The 12,108-nt window shown below is 40.8% G+C and overlaps 1 protein-coding gene across 1 annotated transcript in view; it reads left to right on the top strand.

Moving 5' to 3' along the window:
* ece2a (endothelin converting enzyme 2a) overlaps positions 1-4,828 on the top strand; it is a gene marked incomplete at both ends in the record, with an annotated part of 65,823 nt that extends 60,995 nt beyond the window's left edge. Inside the window, one exon of the mRNA XM_083889548.1 lies at positions 4,538-4,828. Coding sequence (XP_083745674.1) covers positions 4,538-4,828 — 291 coding nt within the window. The remainder of the gene's footprint in view (positions 1-4,537) is intronic.
* Positions 4,829-12,108: the final 7,280 nt, after the last annotated feature.

The following is a 12,108-nucleotide window of genomic DNA, read 5'->3' as shown; positions in this document are numbered from 1 at the left end:
TTGAGCCTGTGTAATATTGTGATTGAATAAAGTTATATCACTGTATATATTGTAATTGAATTGTTGCAGAGTCCTGAGACAGAATGAGAAAGAATGAACTGCTCAGCTTCACAAGAGATTTTTTTTTTTTATATTTTTTTTTTTTAACGACACACCCACTAGATTTGAAAATCTCACACACACAGCCACATTGTTGCAATTGTTGTTTTAGGAAATGGGTTTTATTACAGAACGGTATATTTCTGTACTGGTCACGATAGGCTCAACAGGTCATGGTCTAATGTTTAAAAGGGGTCTTTTAAAGGTCCAATGCATTTTGACGTCCCAGTGAGTGAGGAAGTCATCTCCTGTACTTAGACTGAGGAGGACCACAAAAACATGAGTGAGTCATCTTTGCCGACTGATAGGACCTCCAGAATCCCAAATATAAGGATTTAAATGATTAAAAAGTTGATTATAAATATAATATTATATATTTTATATTATATAATATGGGACTTTTAATGCTGTGCAGAATCTTGCAAAACAAACAGGTGAGTGTTTAGACGGTGTACAAATCAGTATCACAGTCTAACACTGTTCCTCCAGTCATCTACACAGTGCTGGTTTCAAAGAGTGAGGATGGCAGCACAGATGAACTCTGACAATGTCTAAAATGACACCTTCATAATGCTGAAACCTGATTAAAGCATTCAGAAACATTTCATAATGGCGTTAGATCAGACCCAAAAGACTTGAGCTGTTTTATAAAAGGTGTCTCTTCGTTGTCTGGTGGATTGTTCCAATTCATTTTGACATTTATAGATTAAAGACCTTTAAAAAAGTGATCCGATTTCACTAGTATTTTGAGTATTTTGGTCCAGACAAATGTATTGTAGAATACAGTGCATTGTTTTTTTTGAGGAACATTTAAGATGCACGGACTACGATCCAAACAAAAAGTAAAAGCTTGTCATACTTTTGTCTCTTTTTAATGTTTTCTTTTATGCTTGCTCAGTCCACAGTAGATCGACCTCCTCTGCTGTCCTTTCTTTCACTTCTTTGCTTTACATTACTCATTTTACTCGACATGTAATGACCCGTCCACCCCTTTTTCTCCCTATTTATCCATGTCACAGTGGAGAGTGAATAATTCATGCTCGGGCTGGCGGAGATGAATCGTGTGAGAAGAGCAGAATACACGTGCTCATCACAGAGGGTACTCTTCTTTCCAAAGACCCCAGGAGGGTGGGTTGTGTGGGTGATGAGGCGGGGAGGTGTAGTGGAGTAGCAGCTTACTGTACAGACCACATCTCCTCCGTCCTGGCGCGCTTGCACGACATTACCATGCTTTCATGATCACCACGTGAGCTCAGCAGCAGCGGACTCTGCCTTCAAAGCTCAGGCACGGAGAGCATGAGGGAGCTTCCTGCTTTACATTTGCATATCTGGTATACATACATACAACAGAGGCAAGATAACAAAACAAAAATGTATTTTTAAAGTAGATTTGGTGTTCAGAGATTGTACAATAATTTCAGAGTTTTGGGTTGTAACTTGTTATAACACATAGATCACTTTACTTTTATGAGGTTTTAAATATTCATTGGGGTTCCCACATCTTCTCTTAGTAAAAAGTTTGTTTGAGTTGAGTGTGTGTCTGAATACTTTAGCCATCTCTCGGCTCTCAAACACATCTCTGTCTCCAACACTCGGTGTATATTGTTTTGTTGGAGAGACTAAAGAGTCTGTCATCACAATAAAGCAACACCACCGAGAGGCTTTCACTCATTCAAGCTCTTGTTTAATTCCAAGTCTGTTAGTTCCAAGGGAGCTAGAGTCATACATAATCCTTTTGGGTTCACATGAAGTGTTTTTCTCTGCCTGCAATTTTGAAATTTGAGACACAGTACTTTTTATCACCTCTTTGAATCTTGAAAACTATTAAAAAACTAAACTTAATTTACAACAACAACAAAAAAAACGATCACATGATTGCAGGTTTTGTAGAAATTAAAGGAGACATATTATGCAAAATCAACTTTTTAATCATTTAAATCCTTATATTTGGGACTCTGCCAGTTGCCAACGTGTGAAAAAAGATGACTCACTCATGTTTCTGTGGTCCTCCTCAGTCTAAGTACAGGAGATAAAACACACGTTGCTGACTTCCGCGCTCATTGGGACGTCACAATGCGCTAAATTCCAGGAATTGTTGTCTCGCGGAGCTCTGCTTTGTCTGTAAAACACGTGAGAGTGCTGGCGAGGGCAACGGCACCCGAAAACCGGAAGTTGCCGATAAGTTCTATTCTTGGCTCCACAGTGCAGCACAGAGTGCTACACAAACTTCCAGCCTCAGAGGATTTATCTGTCCAGTGGATACATGTTATATTTGACAGCAATGTGCCTGCTAGAGCCTGCTAATGATCACTTTTCCAAATGCAAACTGCTGTTAGCTCCCAGGTGCCTCTGTGGCTGATGTCATTTCCTGTCCCTTAAGTTTCGTTTTACTTTTTTTTAAAGGTGGACCTGAAGAGATAATACTTAACGTTCTAAACAGGGCTGTTTTGGCAGGGTGATTGAACTGCTGATATTTTGACCAAAGCATGTCACAGACATAGGTTAACTTGGAGAAATAGGGTATAATAAGGGACCTTTAAAACAAACTCATTTCAAAAACAAAAAGTCAAAACAAAATAGAAAACTAAAACTATTGAAAAGTTATGAATACTGTTCTTCAGTTGTGTAATTTTTCTTCAGTTGTGGGATTCTTCTCAAAGAGGGTTCTGCGGCTGTAAAATAATTATCAGAGGTGGGACAAACTTTATTACCCATGACTGTTGAGTTACTTTGAGTCAAATGACAGCGGCAGTTAGTTCATGGATATTATGAGGTTTGTACTAATTTATTATATGTAAATCCTGCATGCCTGTAATAGAAGGCTTTCTTGTTCTCTCTGTCACTTCACTCCCACACACACACACTGTAATTCTGTCCCTGGAGTTGCTCCCTGCCAAAAGTAAGCTAAATGTGTGTGTGTGTGTACACTTGTGTTTGTTTGCACTTTTGTTTGCGTGAGTTCTGCAGCACTCTTGTGAAGCGCGATGTGTCCTGATGCACACGTGTATCTCACATGAAGTGCTCAACACACTGGAAGGACCCAGCACAACAATTATTCATACGGGGAGACTTTTTTTTTCTGCTGTCACACCGTGTTAGGAGATTGCATGGCTAAGCAGCCGTCACTGTGCGTTTGCTGTGGGCAAACCGCAAACTAACACGTATTATTCCTGTTTATAGAGGAGCTGGTTTTAGATGGTGTTTGGTATTTGACAGATGAACAGAAATATCCATGGCATAAAATCCAATGCTTTAGGTTTATAATGAGGAACAATGAGTCAGAGTAATTTGAGACTTGGAAATCATTTTCAAACATTAGCTCTCCCACATGTATTTCCTCTGGTGCAACATGGCTTTTTGTCGTCATTCCTTTGGTTGTTTGCTGAGATCTTCTGACAAGAAGAGAATGTTGATAATACAGATTTTGATCTGCCAGTTTGGAGGTACTATTTTTTTTAAACGAATAATTATAGTTCACCCATAACAAGTCCATAACCAACAGAAGCGTTTACCTGGGGTACAAAAGCAAAATTCTATTTTTACAAAACCTAGTGCACTCCATTAAAATTTTCCAAGTATTTATCCAACCACAAATGCATTTATGACTCATGTTTTGCTCCCATTATTGTTGCAGTGACATTAGAATTAAAATAGCTAAAAAAAAGTAAAAGATAATCACACGATTGTGGGATTTGTAGAACTTAAAGAAGACATATCATGCAGGAAAAAAGATGACTCACTCATGTTTTTGTGGTCCTCCTCAGTCTAAGTACAGGAGATAAAACACGTGACTTCCGCACTCATTGCTACGTCACAATGCGCTAAATTCCTGGAATTGTTGTCTCGCGGAGCTCCACTTTGTCCGTAAAGCAGGCGAGAGTGATGGCGAGGGCAACGATATCTTAAAACCGGAAGTCCGCGAAAAGTTCTATTCTTGGCTCCACAGTGCAGCACAGAGTTCTACACAAACTTCCAGCCTCAGATGATTTATCTGTCCAGTGGATACATGTTATATATGACAGCAATGTGCCTGCTAGAGCCTGCTAATGATCACTTTTCCAAATGCAAACTGCAGTTATCTCCCAGTAGCCTCTGTGGCTGATGTCATTTCCTGTCCCTTAAGTTTGGTTTGACTTTTTTTAAGGTGGACCTAAAGAGAAACTACTAAACCGAGCGTTCTGAACAGGGCTGTTTTGGCAGGGTGATTTAACTGCTGTGGTGTTTCATCATTATGGTATTTTGAAACCTAGCGAACTAGGTTAACTTGGTGAAATCGGGTATAATATGACTCCTCTAAAACTTACTCTCTCAAACAATAAATCACCAGCATGCCACTTATGTCGCAGAGGAGTTGCTGCCTGTGATAGCACTGGTCTGATATATAATGGGGGTCTTTGCAATAATGTCTCCTAATACTTTTATTTTATTCTTCTCCCAGATCAGCCGCTGCCTGAAGCCCAGAGGACGCTTCATTTCTGTTACCTTCGCCCAGCCCCACTTCAGGAAACGCCTCTACGCTCGCACAGAGTACAACTGGTCAATCAAACAGTACAGCTATGGAGAAGGATTTGAGTATTTTGTGTATGTGATGACCAAAGGGGAGCAGCTCAGTCCAGAGGATGCAGATCTAGAGAAGAGACTACTTGAAGATGCCAAGTCTCCACCAAACAGCAGCACCACAACACAAATGGAGGATAAGGAAGACTTCCTGTCAAATATCGACTTTTAAGGTGAAAATGTAGGAAAGTTTTTATACATCAGAGTTCGGAAATGTAAGACTGGATTTAGATGACAAACCAAATGACAAAATCTATAATTTTTACCAGTAAACAAAAGTATTTCACCACATGGATGATCAAGATGTTTAAGACAAAGAAGTGATGGATCAAACAAAGATATGCAGTATTTATATACATGCAGTACTATTATTTCAAAAAAAGCTTCACTAATCATAAGAGAAACTAAACAGGAATGTTGTTTGTGTTCTGAACAAGGAAGACATTTAAAGTCTTCTTTGTTTGGAACACAAAACCAAAATAAAAGATCTACAAACCACCTCAGAAATTGAGTTATTGAGCAGCAAGTGAACCAGTTCAAACAGCTCTTCCACGGTTTAGATGGAAAGTGGTAAGAGGGAAGAAGGAAGAGTTTGTAAAGAGAGCATTCTGGAGGTGACGAGAGTGTAAAATGGAGTTTGAAGTTAGAAATTGACAAGTTGTGATGTCGAATGTTGTCTGTGCTTATGCCGAAAAAGCGAGAATTGTGGAGTAGGTTGGATGAAGTGGTTCAGAGTGTTCCCCGGGGAGAGAGTGGTGACTGGAGCATACTTCAGCATGATGGTGAAGGAAAACCGAGGTGGTGAGTAGGTGCAGGGTTGGTATGGGGAGAGGGATGTGGAAGGACAGATGAGCATGGGAGGATGGAAATGGCTGTGATTAATACAGTATATAATTCAGGAAGGAGGAGGATGGCCTATAAGAGAAGAGGAAGATCCTCACAGGTAGATTTTATACACTATGCTGAAGATGCAATCTAAAGGAGATGGGAGACTGCAAGGTGGTTCGGCAGCATCTGGAGGTAGTCTGTGGAATGACTTTGGAAACCAAGACAAGAAAGTAAAGGAAGGCGACGCCAAGGATTAAATGGCGAAAGCTGAAAAAGGTAGAACATTGTGAGTTGCAACAGGCTCTTAGAGACGATGAGGAGTTACCAGACGACGGAACGTACAGCTAAAGTAGGGAGGGGAACAATCAAGATGGTGTTTGGTGTATCCTCTGGATAAAGGGAAGAGTATAAGGTGCAGTAGAGCATCGAAAGGAAGGGGCAAAAGAAAAGTGGAGACAGCCAGGGAGATAAAGAAAGTAGTAGGAGTATACATGTAACGAAGAGAGGTGGCAAAAGAAAAAGGCTTATAATGAGTTGTATGAGAGACTTGACACGAAGGAGGGAGAAGGGGACAAAAAGACAGAGCTGGAGAGCATCCACAGCAGGTTAGAGGGATTAAGGACAGAGATGGAAATGTTCTAACGGGTGAACAGAGTGTGTTGAGATGATGAGTATTTTAAGGACCTGATGAATGTGGAAAATCAGAGGGAGAGAGAGAGAGAGAGGAGGACAAATGGAGGGGAGATAGTACCCCAGGATGTGCAGAGGATTAGTAAGGAGGAAGTGAGGGCAGCTATGAAAAGGATGAAGAGTGGAAGCACAATGTTGGAGCGCAAGAAAATGCCTGAGGAATGGAGAAGGACTCCATGAAAAGCCTGCTATGATATCAGCTGGACCACTCTCTTGTAATTACTCTACCACTGGGTTAGCTCCCCGATCAGCTGTAAACATTAACGTAGCAGCGTTAACAGTGTTGTGGCCTCTGCTGTACCAATTCAGCACAAACTGGTTGATTGATGGGCCTGTTATGTGCTACATGGTGATGTGGACAATTTATAAAAACTTGCAAAATGCAATGTGGGAGAGAAGAACTTTGTCACACACTGTGGACTTAATAACTGAGCAAGTTGTTACTTAAAAAATAGTAAACTTAAAACTATAGTGTGTGTTTTAGAAGTCGTAGATCTCAGTCAGTTCTGATAGTATTGCTTGACAGGGTGAAGGATGCAGTGTACAAATAATGTTGCATTGTTTCTGTTTGTGAAAAACTAACAGAGGGAGAATAATAACTTCAACAATAATGATTAAAGGGTTATGTGCGACAGTTTTTAAGAATAAAATGCAAGGTTGTAATGGTGTTCAGGTCCCTCAAAATTAGGCATGGGAAGTCTCGGTATCGGTATTGGTCCGATACTGATCAAAATCACTGGATCGGATATCGGACATCGGACAGATACAAATGTAGAAACCAATACAATCCAAAAATCATGAAACGTCATGTTTGGGCTGTTTACGTCTTCATTTTGGGGTGAACAATATTTGTTACACAGTTGGAGAATTATGTCTTTGAAATGACTCGGCACAAAAACAGCTTCATACGTTCATAAATGGTCTAAAATAACCACATCAGAATGATATTGGTATTGGTAGATACTTGAGTTTTTGATATTGGACGCAAAATGTGGTATCATCCCATCCCTACTCAAAATCAGACCTTGAGCTCACAGGTGACGAGAAATCACCCACAATATGCTCCAGTTAAAGGTGTATTATTGGCCCAGAATAAGCCTTTTATATGTACTTAAGGCAAGGGCCTTGCTTCAGGGACACTTCCATCGTCATGCTTCGACACCAGTCTGAAAGGACAAACAAGTCAGAATTTAGTTTCTGAAATGAAAAATCACTATTCGAACAAAGAAAAAGAACATATTCCATTGTATAAACAGTGTCATTGTGACACTGTTAAATGCTTTTTAGCCATGCTTCTATCATTTTTCTCCTCAAGTGCACTTTATAATAAGAATCTTTTACCAGGTATGAGCTGTCGTCCCTGATTCTCTCCTGCACTACAAGCCTGTTAGTGTTGCAGACAGAAGTGTACGCCTGGACATGATACATAACGTCTGTGTTCAAGTCTATTAATATGGCAGTCAGAGTGTCCACTTGTCTTGTTGGGCTTGTCTGTCTCTGTCCCCCAGTCTGCTTTAGCTACTAAACAACAACATATTGATGCAACTCGAAGGCAGAGAGACACACATGCATGCATATAAACATACAAGTGACGGCTCACCCCGTGTGTTATTTGGTGAGGAAACATGAGATGAGTCCTGGGGTCCTGTGCTTGTCTACAGCTTAAATATAGACCTGGGATGGGTGGGTGGAGCCTGGCATGCAGACAGACAGGAAGACTGGTGACTGGAGGGGTTGTGGGGGGTGCGCGGTGGGTCACATTAATAAAGTAGAAATCATTTATTTTTAATTCTCTGCTGAGATCTAATTACCACCTATTTTAGGACTTGGGTGGGTGGGGGGGGGGGGTCGAAGGTACGTGTGATTTTTCAGACGGCTTGTCCTCCTTTTCATGATTTTTTCCAACTGTGTGACATGGAGGCATTTTCATAACAATCTCACCACAAGGTCACTTGAGTACGTGTTCTGGTGGTTTCACTGATATCCCGTGATCCTCTTCAGGAGGATTTCCTGCCCCACTTGGTTACTGTTACGAGGCCTGTCAGTCTCTCTGCCCTCAAATAACACAATATGCAGTTTGAGCTAAGTTAAATCAAACTAATACGTGTGCAAAGTGACTGTATATTATTTATTTTGTCTTGTAACAACAGTGGACAATGGTTATTTACTGCTCTGTGCTTGGATTAAGTGTGCCCGCTTTAAAGCTGTAGTATGTAACTTTTAAATATAAACATATGTCCATTACAATGGGAGGATTCAAAGGCTTTATTGTCCTGTGCAAAAAAATACCTCGTCATCTCTGCAATTCTTTTAAGTCGCCGCCAAACGAGTCCACACAATGCAATGCCGATCAAACCCCATGTGACTCTTTGCTTCTCAGTGGAGTGATGTTGTCGGTGTGTTCTCATGTCACCCGGGCCACATTCCTGTGCTGCACGCAGGAAGTGATGTGTTTTTTGCATGAAGCACAACAGCAACGTCTGGAGTGGATTCTCTCTGCTGTTAAAAATAAACATTTGACATTTGACAGAATAAAGGCTTATTGAAAGTGGGTAACGCCGGGAATGTGGTGGTACAAGATAACCTAGAGGAGATAGATGAGATGATATGAGATATGAAATATCACCTGGATGAGATATTTATGGAGACACCAGCATTGATTTGGTAATTACTGAGAACAGTTGACAAACGTTTTACATCACAAGACCCATTTAGTAACTTCTCTGAATCTTTTGTGTACCCAACATCTTTTTTATGGACTATTATTTGGTGACACTGTGCTTAATAATCGTCAATAATTCACTTTTCAAAAGAGTTGTTGTTGGTGTCACAGTAGCCTTGACATGACGGGACTCGCAGAAGTGAGATTTAACTTGACTGGGACCACAAAGCAGGATAGTAACTCACGCAAGGACAAGTTTGGCCATCATTTTCTCTGAAACACAAACGTTGTCTGCGCTGTTAGTGCATCCTCAGCTGATCATCTGTGTTTCCCAGGTGTCGGAGACTTTGATTTACTCGAGTGTCGTGTATTAAACCGTGTGAGAGATAATAAAGCCTGAATTTTCCCCTACTGCTCCTAATCGTCTGTCATGCTCCGTTGCTCAAGGGCAGCAAAAACGCTAATCTACTGCTACTCAATACCTTTCTATATATCTCTCGGTCTGTCTGCTTTCTCTAGTGTTTCTATACACGGTCTCTCTCGCTATCACATGTCTATTCACAGCCACCACCCCTCTCTATCCGTCTGCATCGATTGGCCCCCAAATGCTGTGGTGTGTGGTGTTAGGGCTCATGCAACTTAAGACATCTCTGTTTTTATCTGCCACATCACAACACAGCGATGCTTCCTGTTTTCCTCCTACTGAGCCTACATTAGCAGCTCTTAGCATCTTATGTGATTCCAATATCATGCAACAACAAAAAAAATCACTAACATGCATATAAGTAGCATACTACACCATATGTAGGAAAAACCTTAAATCATGTCTAATAGAGGTAGAATATGTGCTTAATGATTACTAATAAAGGCCTAGTATGCTACTTATATATGTTAGTAAGCAACTAGTTAATGGTGAATATGTTTTTCCCTAATCTAAAGTGTTACCAAAAAGTCAAATTAGACAAGAGTTTCAGATGCATGTTGACAGTGTGGATGAAAACGCTGCTGCTGCTGCTCACAACAGCTCTGTTTATCTGCTTATCTCCCCAGGGACAACATAATGGCACCATACACTGTATAGCATGCTTATGTAACAGAGGGAGGAATATTAATGGACGTCCACTCAGGATGGCACAAAAGTGGAGTCAGATGAAAAGCTCTTGGTCCCCTGCACTCACACAGAATCTAGAACAAGTGGTCGATACCACTCTGATACAATACCAATATCAGTTCGATACAGTCTTTTTTTTTTTTACAAAACTACACTCATCTGGTTTGTTCTTCTTTAATCATAAAGCTGTAATGGATAATATTTAAATATTAACAAATGTATGCTCCTTTAAAAATGACTGATGGAGGCATGGTCGAAGCACAACAGCGACATAGTGCTAATAAACTGAGATGGCTGCATAGGCTTGGACTGTGGCTGAAAATGTAAAAAAAAAAAAGTGCCTCCAAAAACTTTTAGAAGTGGATTTTACTGCTGAAAATAAACCCTGGACAGTCGGTAGGACTTCACAATCAATTTTTAATTGCAATCACAATTTTGGCTTCTCATGAACATAATCATCCAACATTGAAATTGCTCCATAAACAACTGCCTGCATGTTCAATGAGAACTGCAGCTGTTCCTGCACCACGCAGCTCCAAGTTTATTGGTTGTATGATGTTGTTTTTTTTTCTACTGAAATTGGATTTTATGTTTGTCTTTTTCAGATTTCCGACCCAGTGATTTTGCCCGGTACGGATGCGATCATCATATTGACTCATATTGACTCATCCCTGTCTAGAACTCTCTGCATCGTGTGTGTGTGTGTGTGAGAGAGTCCTGGGAAAGTGTTTACAGCATGTCTGTGTTGACCCCGGGACGACGGAGTGAAATCTGAACCCATCTGCCAGGTCAGAAACAGTGACCCCCACGTTATTGCAACAGTACCCGCCAACAGTCAACTGACCTCTAACCCTGAGAGCAGCAAAATAATGAGTGGATTTTAACCTTGTCAGAGACGAGCAGCTAATTAGTTGTTGCCCGAGATGTTCCAGTCTAACCTACCTCAGATAATAAGAGAAAGATTTAAGCTTTTTTTAAATCATGAACAAATCCCATTAACAGAACATAACCAAAAATTACTTCTTTTAGACCAATGGATTCAAACTTGCCTAACTTTTGGTGATTTTTGTCTGTTTGTTTGTTTGTTTGTTTGGTCTTTGCCAGCAGATTTTATGTCCCATTATTTGTTTCCTGTGTCCTTCAGATTTTGCTTTTCCATTAGCGATAGTTTGACCTGGTACTTTTTTTTAGTACCTGCTCTGGCGAGGTTCCAAGTGAGCTGAGGCGACACTATGCGTGACGTCGTCAGAATGCGTCACACAGGAAGAGGCGTGGTCAAGAATCAAGAATCAAACTGAACAATGCCGAACTGTAGATCACTTAAAAAAACATACAAATCCTGAAAATGTGCGGTAATCTCCAACATTTAGTGTGAAATGAGGAGTCTGGTGTATTTAGTGACGGCATTGCTGAAAACCAGCGATCGCAAGTGACAAGTGAGCCGCATCACCAACCCTGCCGCTGTATCATGCAGGAAGCACTGAACGATTCTGTGAACAAATCTTTTTAATGAACTGGTTCTAATGATTCAGTTACACTGAAAACGACTGCTTTGCAAGTTACTGGTTTATGTGTGTCGCGTGTGAAAGGAGAAACCAAACTGTGGAAAAAACAGTGTGTAGTGCAGGGGCAGGTGGTGGTAAGAGGCAATAATCCTGTCAAACTGTTCAAAGACTGTTAACACTAGAATTCACTTCTTTGTGTTGTCAGTCATGCTCCAAGTCACATGTTCACAGTTCGTCTCATGACCGGGAGGAGGTGTGCACCAGTATCTGCCCATATATGTCAATCCGGTTCCGGCCTTCACTCACACACACACACACACACACACAGCATCCATCACAACAACATGATCGATCGCTCCGTGTGTTCACTCAGTCCACATGTGCTCATGGTATGAGGACAGTCAATAACCTGACTCCTGGCTACACTGATGATGCAGTGGTTATGTGTGTCATTAGAGTGAAGTGCAGTTTAGAGTAATCCACCAGTCCGTGTTGTTGTTGTTGTTGTCGTCACGTGTACGTGTGCTCTAGATGTTTTCCCAGTCGTAACGGTCGCAGTGTCGTTTTACCAGAGAAATTGCAATATTACAAGGAAAAGTGTTTTTTTATTTATTTGTTTACAGCAGAGACACCAACAAGGATTTTCCAGTTGCGAT

Source organism: Microchirus variegatus (genome assembly GCF_963457635.1).
Source record: "Microchirus variegatus genome assembly, chromosome: 5".
Lineage (NCBI taxonomy): Eukaryota > Metazoa > Chordata > Actinopteri > Pleuronectiformes > Soleidae > Microchirus > Microchirus variegatus.
This window is presented reverse-complemented; position numbering and strand designations above follow the sequence as displayed.